This window comes from Primulina eburnea, chromosome 4 (genome assembly GCF_022965805.1).
Source record: "Primulina eburnea isolate SZY01 chromosome 4, ASM2296580v1, whole genome shotgun sequence".
NCBI classification, from domain to species: Eukaryota; Viridiplantae; Streptophyta; class Magnoliopsida; order Lamiales; family Gesneriaceae; genus Primulina; species Primulina eburnea.
This window is the reverse complement of record NC_133104.1, coordinates 43,258,804-43,273,934: the sequence shown is the minus strand read 5'-3', so window position 1 is coordinate 43,273,934 and position 15,131 is coordinate 43,258,804. Positions and strand designations below refer to the sequence as shown.

Here is a 15,131-nt window from a genome sequence, read left to right as displayed (position 1 = left end):
CATTTCATTTCAGCCAACACTTGGCAAAACAGATCAACTTCACATGGCAACAGTAAAGGGCCATCACAATTGAACCCGTACTCCGTTTCAGCATCCTCGAGCAACGTCCTGAATAAAGAGTGGTTCAAGTACTTGGTCTCCATCACGAATCTTTGCTTTTCGGGCCCAACGTACACCGAGAAACAGCCGTTAGGAGTGCGAGTTTTACTGGGGTTTTTTCCGCGATTCGATGTGATACTGTGCCAGGACCTGCTCTTGGTAAACATACTTGCCCCAGAAGAAGAAGATGATTTTGTTAGCGGGTTTGTCGACAGATAACTTTCGAGTTTCTTGAATATGGAACTTTTCTTCCTCATCTCCGGCTCAAATTCCATGTATCAAAAGCTAAAAAAGATGAGATTTTGGATGCTTGTTTCAACCTCTGTCATAAGCTAAACTGTACATGGACCCCAACGTCAGCTTTCTTGAATTGGTCATCTTTTCATCAAATGATTCACCAAAAAAAAGTTTAATTGCAAACAAGAATCTTACTTGAGAAAAACAATCAAGATCGTGGGATCTGAGAAGGGTTGCAAGGGAATAAAGGTTTGGCATGCGCACACTCATATATATATATAAATCAAGATCATGTACGCACAAATTCACATGCAAAAGATAAAAGAGTATCGGAGGAAGAGATAAACTCAACAGTCAAAACCTATGCTTGAAATGGGCAATCGCTGAATGAGGCAGGCGATCTGTTGTATAGTCCCATACCCTCGTATATATAAGACACCCGCATAGCAATTAATAATTGGAACTAAAAAGTCAACTCATAGAAAGCGTTACTACATTCATCCAAGGAAAAATTGGCTGATACATACAACGTAAATATTATAACAAACACTAGGTTTCGTGTTCGAACAGCTTTACTAATTACTAAATCGACTTAACGATTTATATAGCAATGCAAGATGGTAGTCCAAAGCAACAATTTTTTTGTAAAATTTTGATTTTCTTGATAAATTGTTTAGATTTAATTTTTATCATTACAAATATCTAAAGTTTTCCAAGATAAAATATTTGATCAGCAATGTGTTCCCTGATTGAATGAGCAAATTGATTTGTTCTTTATGGGACAAATGAGGAGAATCTAAGGTAGGCCTTCTCCCAATTTCAACGCCGTAGAGAGGTGAAGAAACAGCTAACCATTTAAAAATAATATGTAGACACATTGATTAATTTCAAATGGCAGAATCAACTTTCTTTAAATGGAAATATGAGCATGGAGCAAAAATATCAGGCCATGGTTTGGTCAAGTGTTTGCGCCAGTGTTTCAAAAACAACAAATTATCACACGTAACTCACTAACTTGAATATGTTTTACTTTTCTATCGTTCACGGTTTTAGTCCACTAACTTTTTTTTCCACGTTTTAATGGAAATCATACTGGAACGAATCAGTAGAATATATCACTGTGTTCCACACTTTCGTCTTTCTTCCAACATTTAAAAATTTGATGTTTCGGAACTGCCTAGATTTGGATACCAATTAATGGTGGTTAGAAACATCATTTTTTCTCTAAAAATTTAAAATGACACGTGATTAGCACGATTGACTAGAATTTCTCGCATCAATACCCTACATTTTTGTTTGACCTTTTCGGATTAGTTTTTAAAATGCCTATATATTAATTAATGGGTTGAAATGATTACGATTAATTTATCATAAAAACATATTTAAAAAGAGTACGTGATTGATTATCAAAATATTAGCCACTAATGTTGTATGTTCTATTTATATATATAATATAGAGTAAGTCTCATGTGAGACCGTCTCACGGATCTCAATCTGTGAGACGGGTCAACCCTACCCATATTCACAATAAAAAGTAATACTCTTAACATAAAAAGTAATATTTTTTCATGGATTATCCAAATAAAGATCCGTCTCACAAAATACGACCCGTGAGACCGTCTCACACAAGTATTTGCCTATAATATATATGTTGTATGTTCTATATATATATATATATATATATATATATATATATATATATATATATATATATATATATATATATATATATATATATATATATATATTATATATCCAAAAAATCTGATTTTGCATTTTCAAATTGCAACAAAAATTTTGAAGATTATTTTTGCTATTCTCAAATAATTGGATCTGGAGATTCAAATAATTAGATCTAGAGATACTTGTGCTAGCTCAAATTAAAGGTGAATTTTATTTGATTAGGTAATATAATATAATATTATTTAATTATTCAATAAATATCATTTACATATTTTTATAAATATACATATAATGAATTTTTTTTTATATTAATTCAAGAAATATGATACAAGTAAAACATAATATTTTTTATGTAATTAGATTTACATTTACTGAATAAAAAAATACTCTTTTAAATAATACATTATTATATATCGATTAATTAATACATCTCTAAATGAATATAATTCAACGATTTCAACGTGATTAATTTATAGATATTTTATGACATTTTCCATTCTATTTTCATTTACGTAAAAAATATGATTAAGAGATAATTAATAATTTATTTATAGCTCAAGTACTGTGACGTAGACAATGAAGCAATTGAGTCCAATTCCTTCATTTAATTATTCCCCAATTGGCCAATTATTAGTTCACAAGAAGAAGAAAAAAATTAAATACATTTTATTTTTGACTTTTAATTAATTATTATAAGTTGTACATACTTTATTGCATTATTGGTAGAAGGACTAGTTGGTCAACAAACAACGATGGTTTAGTCATTGTTCTGTCTCTCAGCTCCAACTTAATGTCTTATTTAATTTTTGACTTTGTTCAAATTTTAAATTAAGGACGGTTTAAACCAATTATTAATATTATTTAAAAGTATCAATTTTTTTAAAAAAATTTGATAATAACATAATTTTTTTGAACGTAATTTACAGGTTTTTATATTGGTTCATGAGTTAACTTCGTCTAGACTCATACACACATGTGTTTTTCAGTACGTGTTGGAGAAGTATTTGAAAAAGTATTGATTAGCATTCAGCAAGTGACGGAGGAAACTGTGAGTGGGTAACTGAATGTGTTGGCGTATCGGAAGGAAAGTGTCCGCCCATTAAGGAGAGGCTTACCGTCGTTGACCGGGCAATCGTCGGAGACGCTTGAAGAGAACTTATGAATCAATAAAGTAACTTCCGAACAATGCTTTCACAAAATCTTATGAGAAAAGAGCCTACAGCCGCATTTTCTCCAGTCCGATTCGATGCGACGTAACTCCCAAAAAACGGAAATCAAATTACCAAGATCAACGCATAAGAAATATTCTATTCTCATTAATATTCATTACATACGTACATGGAGAAGGAGCATTGAAATGTTGCTGCAGGAAATGCAGCAACATGCATGCTTCTTATATCATCATTCTCTTACATTTGATGGTCTCGATCGTGGGGGAAATAAAATACTAAAGAGTGTGCAATCAGTTCCGGCAACTGTGTATGTGTAGACATAAAGAGAGAGCTGCGCATATTTCATGCTTCTTATATCATCATTTCTCTCACATTTTATTCTGCTAGCTGATTTTGATCTTTTGGAGAAATTGCACGTACGCAGCCGATAGTAATTGAACTCGGGACCACTAAGCCCCATTCAGTCATTCTTGCCACTGGAGCAAGGGATCCTCAACTATCACACCACCTTACTTCTGAACAATGTAGAACAGTCTTGATAATTTTTTTTTTATTTGAAACTGATCTGCTTCTATGCAAGTGATCATGTCTGCAGATATCATTGGAAACTAGTGAATGTGATTATATTGGACACGGTTTTGTGCAAGAATCGTGATCAATATTTTAATACGTTTGATTTATAATATTTTAAATTGCAACTTATAAATCATAAGCCCACCCAACAAAATACACAAGTCGTTCTCCATTAAAAACTCATCGGGTGTGTAGCTGCTGCTAAGAACAAGAAGAAGCAACTGCCCTCTCTCAAGTCTATAGTACTTTGTTTTAATCATTATAGGCAAAAAAAATACTGACTACAGATACAACCCAGGGAAATGACAATTAAATAGCTTAGATTACACTTGATCTGCGACGAAAGAACCACCTAAAAATTTCCCAAAATTTTTTACATCCACTCCCCCTCATTCACTAGTACTACCTTGGATCCCTGAAGTTCTCCGAAACTGCTCGTCTCCGACCGAACATGAAATCCATTGACCAACCAGCAGATGATGGATAGAATGCGTTGATGAATCTTCGGGATGGAGCCCTATGGATCTGTTGTGTACTGTTTTTCACAGACATGGTGTGACGTAAAGATCTTGATGACTTCGAGTCGAATATCGAGTTAGTGAATGAGGTGTCGGATGCGCCAAACGATACGGGTCCATATGCATCAAAAAGTCGGCCAACGGCTCCATCCTGATGTGGTGGTGGGAATTTTTCGCTCTTACTTTTGGCCTTAATATCTGACATCATTCTCATCCTCTGCAAAATAAATTAATACAAATCAATTTTCCGACTATAATGGTTATAGCATACGATCAATTTTGTAGAACCTATTCAACTAATATTCGACCAAGTTTTACAAGAATATGCTTAAATCTTAATTGGAGGATACGTATGATTTATTGTATTGAGGGGGAACTGAGAAGGGGGGGGTTGTGGAGTTTTGGAAAAATTACACTTAAAATTTCGAACTCTTCTCCCATGACAGTGGGGACATCTAGCCCCGTGGATGGTCTAACGTATCATTAAAAATTTGATCCATGTTCTGCTCTTTCATTATCACTCCAAAGATACGCCACGGTGACGCCAATCTATTTCTTCTCAATTATTTCTCAATGCCAAAGGATGATAATCATCTGCTTCTCACGTTCCGTGAATAGCCGGGGCATTGAGGAATATCCAGAAAGGCATTTTGGGGATCGGTCTGATTCTATCTCTGTTCCTTTCGTTTGAAAAAAGGAAGGATCCCAAAGAATCGATATTTCTTTTAGATGTTGAATCTCTATTTGTTGATCAATGTCTGATGATGATATGGTAAAAAATCTTATCATATCATTAATTATATTTTAGAGATATTACAAAATATTGCATTGATATGCACAAATCTAGTTGTTATATATCACAAAATTCTATACCATCTAAGACTCCACACCTATAAATAAAGGGCTCCTAAACCCTAATTAAGGTACGCTTTCATGTACAATTATTTACGTAAGTCTTATATTGTTCTCTCAAACACTATACTGACTTGAGCGTCGGAGTGGCTTCGCCTCCGGGCGGAGTCATCTCACCCTTTTTCTTTGATACACAGTTATATTTTTGGAGCGTTTTGATCCGGTTTATTGAAGAAATTGGTTCGTGATCATCGGTTAAAGGTATTTTTATGGATGCGCATTTTTTGAGCGCATCAATGGCGCCGTCTGTGGGAACGAAATATAATCTCATGATTGGATCTACCGGGCTGAGAGAAAAAGAACAAAGAGAAAACCCATCACCACACCCTATCACATAGGTGGAGCAATTTACGTCGCGATTCCCCACCAAGCGGCCACCACAGGAGACCCACTTGTGATTTCTTTAACCAACCGGCATAATCAAACAAATTCTCTCCCCACTAGCAAATCTGCTCTTCACCACTCGTTTCTCCCTCTTGCCCACCGATGGCGAGAGCCTCCTACGGCTTCTCCGCCTCGCTGTACTCCTCGCTCCGCCGCCTATCGCAGTTTCCCGTCACTCTCACTTTTTCCAGAACTGCCAGTCTCCGTAATATCCGAGCCGTATCTACCCCGGTTTCCTCCACAAACCAGCAACCGTCTCTGGAAGTAATCGGCGGAGCTGTGGACTCATTCCTTCCTGCGTTCAATACGCTTAATCTCCCATATGCTCCTTACCCGTCGTTGGTTGGAATAAACACCTGGAGACTATTTTCTCTGCATTTTGCAGGTCACTCCCTGATGTCAGATTCCGGCGCCAGTGTCTCCTCACTAGAGACGACGGCACTGTCTCCCTAGATTAGATCTCCGGTGATGATAAAAGCTTGCCATTTGATTCTCCTGTACTCATTTTGCTTCGAAAGTGAGTTTTAGAAAAGCTAAAGGGTCCACATCGCAACAAGAGTCGTAGACCACTGTTCTCCGGGTGATCATCTAGTGAACATGCTCCTCACCAATGGCTAATCTGCCGAGCACTGCATCGTCGTCGCACATAGGGTCTTTCTTTGGGAATTCACTTGACTCAAGTGACTGCAAGGTGCACAAAGGAGTAACTAGTCTATTGGTTAATACTAATAAATTGTTCTACGATAATTTATTTCATGAAATTCACGTCTGTGGAAGGATATTTTCCAATCAAATCTTATTTTTGAAAAATATTACTATGGGCATTTGGCCTTATACACCGAGATCATCCAATTGCTCTCTTGGGCAACAAATTTTTGTTTTGTTCAAATTAATTTTTAATTAAATTATTATGGGTTTTGCTCTTCAGAAATATGCCTTATGTGGGTCAATTCGATGAATTTAAGAGGTGCATTCCTACTTTTTGATAACAATTGAGATATATAATTTCACTTTGTCTATACTCCCGCCTACGACCTACCCATGCAATCTTAGGAATAAGGAATCATTCGAGCATGTAGATGAATTTTCTCCCATGATTAATTTGAAACGGAGTTCACAATTCTATGGACATTAGATTCTCATAATTCAAAACTTACTGTGTTAAGTACTCAAAGCTCGTGGCCCACACTTACATAAAATTATTTGGGTGATTTAGAAAAAACTTCATATTTGACCTTAACTTTTCTCTGACCTCAAAAATAGAAGGTGTTAGAATTATATTGTTAGGTTTGTCCTTTGTTGGTTTGATGGAGCTTTGATCAGTATATATTCGTTAGTTATTTTTAGAATTCAGACACGAAGATATTTGAAATTTAGCAGAATATCTCCACTAAATTTGTTTTCGATATGTCAAGCTTAAATTTTAGATGATGCCAAGCATCACGAATTTGTCATTTGATCATTACTCCAATCTTGTTAGTTTTTGATAAATTTTAGATGCCAAGTTATATATTCAAATTATTATTCTTTCGGATTCCTTGTGCCTTGGTTTTGTGTTTTGGTGCAGAATTCAGAGCATATTATATTTAGCTACACACATCGGGCTTGGACTCAACGCATGTCATTTTTACTAGTGGGCACATGAGCTTGACATTTTGTGACAACATAGCCAGGTCCTACTTGATGACTCGATAAATATAGGATACAAGACATGGATCGCAGACAGAAAGAATAAACTTTAACTTTGAGGCAACCTCAGTAAGTCCAACTATGCTTGGCAATTACAGAAGCTCGACCTTGCTCGGCACCTCAGTAAGCCTGACTTTGCTCGGCACCTCAATAAGCCCGACCTTGCTCGGCACCTCAGTAAGCCCGACCTTGCTCGGCACCTCAGTAAGCCCGACTTTTCTCGGCACCTCAGTAAGCCCGACCTTGTTCGGCACCTCAGTAAGTCCAACTCTGCTTGGCAATTACAGAAGCCCGACCTTGCTCGGCACCTCAGTAAGCCCGACCCCGCTCGGCACCTCAGTAAGTCCAACTCTGCTTGGCAATTACAGAAGCCCGACCTTGCTCGGCACCTCAGTAAGCCCGACCCCACTCGGCACCTCAGTAAGTCCAACTTTGCTTGGCAATTACAGAAGCCCGACCTTGCTCGGCACCTCAGTAAGCCCGACTTTGCTCGGCACCTCAGTAAGCCCGACCTTGCTCGGCACCTCAGTAAGTCCAACTTTGCTTGGCAATTACAGAAGCCCGACCTTGCTCGGCACCTCAGTAAGCCCGACTTTGCTCGGCACCTCAGTAAGCCCGACCTTGCTCGGCACCTCAGTAAGTCCAACTTTGCTTGGCAATTACAGAAGCCCGACCTTGCTCGGCACCTCAGTAAGCCCGACCTTGCTCGGCACCTCAGTAAGTCCGACTTTGCTCGGCACCTCAGTAAGCCCGACCTTGCTCGGCACCTCAGTAAGCCCGACTCTGCTTGGCAATTACATAAGCCCGACCTTGCTCGGCACCTCAGTAAGCCCGACTTTGCTCGGCATCTCAGTAAGCCCGACTTTGCTCGGCACCTCAGTAAGCCCGACCTTGCTCGGCACTCAGTAAATCCAACTCGGCTTGGAAAAAATATAAGCTCGACCTCGTGCTCGATGGCAGTGATTTGATTCTTAATCTATTGCTCTTTATTTGAGCTCGGCTTTCAGCAGACTATTATCTATTGCTCTTTATTTGAGCTCGATTTTCGGCAGACTATTATCTATAGCTCTTTATTTGAGCTTATTTTCAGGAGTATCTTATATAGCTCTTTATTTGAGCTCAACTTTCAGCGGACTATTATCTATAGCTCTTTATTTGAGCTCGGTTTTCAGTAGACTATTATCTATTGCTCTTTATTTGAGCTCGACATCAGACTATTATCTATTGCTCTTTATTTGAGCTAAACTTTCAGCGGACTATTATCTATAGCTCTTTATTTGAGCTCGGTTTTCAGCAGGATATTCTTTATGGCTCTTCATCCGAGCTCGACTTTCAGCAGTCGATATATCTCGAACATCTTATTTATGCTGGTCTCGACATCTTGACCTGACTTCTTATTGAGGAGTATAGCCACTCTTGGCTCTTTTGACTCTCTAGCGACTCGAAATGAAAAATCATTTGACTATCTATTCAATATCAGATTACTACATTGGCCGCTTAATTTGGCTCATCTCAGAAAGCACACTCCACAACAAACTCTCAAAGGACATTATTTCAGGCAATCAGAATATTATCTTGAATACTCTAAAATATAATTCCATTCATATAAACGTTCCTCCATCATTTCACTCGTCGTCACTTTTTTGTGGGGGGCACTATTGATGATATGGTAAAAAATCTTATCATATCATTAATTATATTTTAGAGATATTACAAAATATTGCATTGATATGCACAAATCTAGTTGTTATATATCACAAAATTCTATACCATCTAAGACTCCACACCTATAAATAAAGGGCTCCTAAACCCTAATTAAGGTACGCTTTCATGTACAATTATTTACGTAAGTCTTATATTGTTCTCTCAAACACTATACTGACTTGAGCGTCGGAGTGGCTTCGCCTCCGGGCGGAGTCATCTCACCCTTTTTCTTTGATACACAGTTATATTTTTGGAGCGTTTTGATCCGGTTTATTGAAGAAATTGGTTCGTGATCATCGGTTAAAGGTATTTTTATGGATGCGCATTTTTTGAGCGCATCAATATTCCGAATCCTCATTACTATTGGAATCCAAATGATCTCTGGATTGATCAGAAGATCCTTTCGGTTGGCTAGAATCCATTAATTGAACGAAACTAGATCTTGTGGAATCATATTGAATATTTGACGATACATTCCGTACCTTTCTTAAAAAACCGATCCTTGTTTATATCAGAAAATGATAATTTGTTGACTTACATCTATATTTGTTTGAAGTTCTGCATTGGCTTCTGGAGCTGGAATTGCACGGCTAAACTTATCACGAACTCTTGGCTTTTTGTTACCATCTATAGCAATATGTTTCCCTTCCAAACCACGTAGCCTGTACAAGAAAACCTGATTATGTTATCAAATGTTTATTGATTGAAAGAAAGGTAAATTAAAGGTACCTTCTTGCTTCTTCATCTTTGAGTTTTATGTCCATTTCCTTGCTAGGCGGAAACTTTGGCAAGCTTGATGGTTCACAGGCGTATGGTTCAGTGGTAAAGAACTAGTTGTACAAATAATAAATATCAATGTTTCAGTTGGATTCAGCTGGAAAATAAAAACGTAATGTAAATACTTACCTCACTATTCAAGGCATCAGCGGCGGTGCCTCGTTCATCAGGATCAATCTCGAGAAGGGTTTGTATCAGAGCAAGAGAAGATGGAGGGAAATCCTTGTATATCTCAGCTATGCAGCGGTTGTACGGATGCTGAGGTTTATAAAGAGTTGCATTTGGGAGACGGGATTTCTTCCAGTAATCATCAGATGGAGAACCACATAGTTTAAATATCTTGTGGAGTTGCTCAACCTACCAGCAAAAAAGGGGTCTATAAACTGATAATTTTTATCTGGAGATATACCTATAACAGTATGCAGTAAAATGAAATTTGAGAGTAAGGTTAGCTCGATTGCTATCTTCATCAGACAATTCAATATTAAGAGCTAAAAGATTTTTTATGCACCGAGTCTCCATGAAAAAGATGTATGCATAAGCTTTTGAATTTAAAACATGAGCGCAGGGACAAACTAGGATTGATTTTAGAAGAACGAGAGACATTTCACTGTATTTAAGTAATACGCTGACGATAATTTTTGTCATTTGGGGGGTGGAGGAAGTTATTGTTAGACCAAGGTCTATGGTTTGTACCAAATATTTGTAATGGTACAATTTTATATGTTAAATTGTGTGCAACAGTTCAAATGCAATGATGTTTATATGCTGCACCACACTGGACACAGCCTGTGTTTGATGCCACCCAATATTCTGAATAGATTATATCATACAAAATATATTTATTTTTGACAGAGGCCTCGATTGTCCTGCACACCCTGTTTTCTTCCAGTTGTATCAATAAGAAGTTCAAGTTAAAATGTTGTTGTCCACAAATAAACAGAAGCAAAGGTACCTCTGTACGTCCCCGTAATATTGGCTTCCCAGCAAGCAATTCAGCCAGAATGCAGCCAGCACTCCACAAATCAACACCAACCCCATAATAATTGGCACCGAGCAGAAGTTCAGGAGGACGATACCATAATGTTACAACACGGCTTGTCATTGGTTTCTTGCGTTCTGGATCAAAGAAAGAGGCTAGCCCAAAATCTGCTATTTTAAGGTTTCCTTCATTGTCGATTAGCAAATTTGAGCATTTAATATCACGATGTAGCACACCCTTGCTGTGGCAATGCTCTAGACCAGAAAGTAGTTGCTTCATAAAGCATTTAACCTGTATCAGGGAACAAAAGAAACTTTACTAGAGAAACTCAAATGCAACATAAATACCACCGTCGGATAAGGTAATTAATGAAAAAACGAGAAACGAAAATGAAATCTCATCTTTTGCAAGAACGGTGAAAAAAGTTTTAAGTTCATTTCTTCTTGCAATATTACCAACACAAAGTCACAAACACAAAATTTTGGCAATGCAAAAAGGAAAATGTTCTAACAATGATCAATTATGCAATGTACCAAAAACTAACTTATTCTAATTGTAAAGCTTTAATTCCATTTGAACGCTGAAATTTTTTTGATGCATACAATTCACGCATATTTTTCCTCTCTCATTTCGAGAAGAAAAATGGCAATGAGGAAATAACCATACTTCAAGCCATGAAAATCCAGTTTTGTTCTTCTCTCTCTTATCCATGATTAAATAAGTGTACCTAGCAAAGTTTCTAGACGTAAAAGTGACAGCTCATATAACAATATAATGGATTGCTGAATCAAATATCTCTAGCCTGACCAAGTATCATATATTTTATGAAAAATTCTCCCAATAAATAAAAGTGTACATATAAAGCAAGCTGTATTCTTAAGCAAGCAACACATGTTCAACGGTAAGTTTTGAGTTAATTCTCATGAGAATCGACATAATCCACTGGACAAAAAGATAGATTCAGAAACTTATAGGTGTGAAACAGAAAATAGAAACAAAAATCACTTTGCCATATATTTATTACATGGACCAATAATAATGTCAAAATCAAGATTCAGAAAACTCAGGCATTCACTAGCCACCCAGATCAATGTCACTTAATTCTTTCTCATTGTCCTTCTCTTTCCTAGAAAAAAAAGTTGGTAAATAATAAAAATCATGAGAATTGAATAACATCTTTAATCTAGATTAACATTCATGTAAAATGCTTAACTAACCACCAGAAACAATAGCCTATCCAAGCCTCTAGGATTGGGATCAATAATAACAAAGATTAATCAATGTTCAAAGCATCCAAAGAGTACAACTTGCAAATTACGAAACGAATATAACAATAGAAACCCCAGAACCAAAAAGATGGATCCCCCATTTCTAGATAAGAACTCTTACAAGAAGTAGATGGCTATGGTAATGTTAGATGTTGCCGTCACTAGTCAAGGAAACATGCCAAATCTCTAATTATTATAGAATAAATCCACTACAAGTCATTCAAAACAGCCAAGCTGACATAATATATTTGTTAAGAAAAAAACATGTCCACGAGCATTTGCAAGTAGTCAACCTTTTAAGAAACAGCATACTGATTGAATCCATGAAAAATATAATAAATTAAGAAATATTACTTTTGTTTCCTTCCGAACTTTGTTACCTGGGGCTCAGTGAACTTAACACTTTGGATGGCAGCCAGGCCTGTAAGATCATGCTCCATGTACTCAAAAACAAGGTAAAGGCTACAAGACATTCTGGAAATAACCAAACCCTCAAGCTTAATGACATTGGGGTGATTCAGGCTCATCAGCACAAGTATCTCTCGTGCCATGAATCGGACAGCTTCTGGCTCCAAGCTATCAAACCGTACTTTCTTTAATGCCACGACTTTCCCAGTGATCAAGTCCCGAGCTTTATAAACATTGCTGTAAGTCCCTTGCCCAATCTGCACAACAGAAACATCATGTGATGATGAAGTGCTTATTAAGCTTTTCCCATGAGGCCATGAGCCTATGTTAAGGGGACCCGCAAGCGAGACAGCTGCTATGGACCACTACTCATAAACCCGCTCTCCTCATTCTCGGGAGTAACTTCAAAAAGTTAGGTTCAATTGGTTCCCCTTAAGATAATAGAGGATTGTGAGTCTAACTCAGAAGAACTGAAGTTAAGATCAAAAGACTTTGTACCGATGGTCGGTCTGAATTGCCCTACTAAACTATTCAACTGCCAAACCGACTTAACCACAAAACCACTCGACCCCATACATTTGTAACGAAGACTACATCACTGCACAAGTTCCTAAAGAATTCATTTTCCACCAGAAACATCTCTGGGATACTGCATTATAATTGACCATAGTTTTGTAGAGGAGTTGAAATATCATATTAAACTCATTGATGAATTCGGGACGAAATATGATATCAGTGGTTATTGGTAGCAAGAAAATCTAAATGCCAGCATGGGACAGAGCAGCTCGAGGCTAATAGCAGTACCTCCAATAACCCTAAGCATTAAAAACTGAATTTCACACTCTGCTTCTTCCCGATTCTGTGATCTCGCTTAGAATTCCACATTATAGTCACGAAAGAAAAATTAATCTCCCAGATGGTGTTATACCTTAGTCATAAGAAGGGGTACTTCTCTTTAAACTTCAGGTAAATTTTTTTAAAAAAATTGGCACTTATTTTACAACTTCCCACCCCTCTCACCAAAGTCATTCCATTCAAATGCATGCATCTAGGTAGTGTGGCTTTCTAACAAATAATTGTAGCTTACTCTGACATTCACGCGAAACTAAGCGTTGCAGCACACAAAACTCAATGAACTGAACAACGGCCATTAGGGAGGCCCAGCAAAATAGCCAACCTTTAAAAATCAAATTTTATTTAAAATTTATGCGGGTAATTACCTTGTCTAGTTTCTCAAAGGTGTTGGCACGGCGGGGTTTAAAGTTATCAATGACAGAGCCAACAACGTCGTTCAGCCAAGACGGCCACCCTTCGCCAGCACCGCGAACACCTCTTCTCAGACTGAACTCAACCGTCAGCGCCGGCTGCGGCGCTGCAAAGGGAACCGCTTCTATCTTTTTCTCCACCTCCTTCTGTCCACTTTCCTCAACGACATCATTCTGCGCCTTAACGGCGACCGCTGCCTCTGTATCCCGACTTGCATCCTTTCTTTGCTCCCGACGAGAACTCCCGCCAACTTCTCTTTTCCCGGCGACCCTTTTGCCAAAGACACACCCCATATAACACAGAGTTATCTCAACTCAACTCATTATCAGAAAGTAACTTCAGCACCCCATTCCATTCATTCAAGAAAACACAAACACACACACACCAACAAAAAAAAAATCAGACCTGGAAAAACAATCTTTTGCTCTTGAAGCAAATTCAGCTGCTCTTTTCATTTATTGTAGAAGTAGAACACCACCACCAAAAAATTAGGAAAAATTAAAAAAAAACGAATCTTTTTTTAACAGTCAGAAACAACGCCGCATTTAATGCTCACCCTCCTGTAATGCGCTTATGCAAACAAGCAGGGCTAAATAAATTCCAAAAAAAATTAAAAACAAGGAGGGATAAATTAAATTTTCAAAAAAGACAAGAAAATAGAAGAAGAAAAGCTCGGGAGTAGTCTATTCATTCACGAATACGGAAAACCAGCTAGATGAGTAAAAACAATTAAAGAATTACACTGACGACAGCATTTAATTCTCCATTGTGAGTTTGCGATAGAAAATTAATGTCCGGGAAAAAAAAAATTCCGTGTACTCATGTGAAGTTACTGCATACATTGCGGGCGGAGAGAAAAGTTCGAAGTCTGTTCGGAAAAGATCAGTTCACTTAAAAAGAAAAACAATTTGGCCTTATCCGGCTAAATTTATGATTTAGATATTATAATAAATTATATTTTAGTAATATTATAATAAAACAGTTTTGTGCATTATAATATTAATATTTAATGAGTCCCACCTAACATTTATATTTTTTTATATAAAAAACTGTAATATTAATATTTAATGAATCCCACCTAGCATTTATATTTTATATATAAAAAAACAGTAACATCAATTAAAACGTCACATATAATAATAAAAATAGGCCTCTTATGAGATAATGTTACGAATTTTTATTTGTGAAACGAAACAATTTTACCGATATTTACAAGAAAAAGTAATATTTTTAGCATAAAAAGTAATATTTTTAGCATAAAAAATAATATTTTTTCATGGGTGACTCAAATAAGAGATTTGTCTCAAAAAATACGACTCGTGAGACCGTCTCACATAATTTTTTGCTTAATAATAAATTTTTAATATATTATCTAGTGTTTGCAGAAAATTTTACATGAAAAGATAAAATCATCGTATTTATTTTACAAATGAATATTGTAATAAATAACTGATTTTTT

General features: G+C 36.8%; 1 protein-coding gene across 1 annotated transcript; it reads right to left on the bottom strand.

The window, feature by feature from the left end:
• Positions 1-3,918: 3,918 nt before the first annotated feature.
• LOC140829287 (probable serine/threonine-protein kinase At1g54610) lies at positions 3,919-14,542 on the bottom strand. The gene is made up of 7 exons (XM_073192369.1): positions 13,627-14,542; positions 12,379-12,663; positions 10,704-11,021; positions 9,878-10,105; positions 9,701-9,801; positions 9,510-9,633; positions 3,919-4,499 (listed from the first exon to the last, which is right to left on the bottom strand). Exons 1-7 carry the CDS (start codon positions 13,963-13,965, stop codon positions 4,167-4,169), a joined length of 1,728 nt encoding a protein of 575 aa, XP_073048470.1. The 5' UTR covers positions 13,966-14,542; the 3' UTR covers positions 3,919-4,166.
• Between the last annotated feature and the right edge of the window lie 589 nt (positions 14,543-15,131).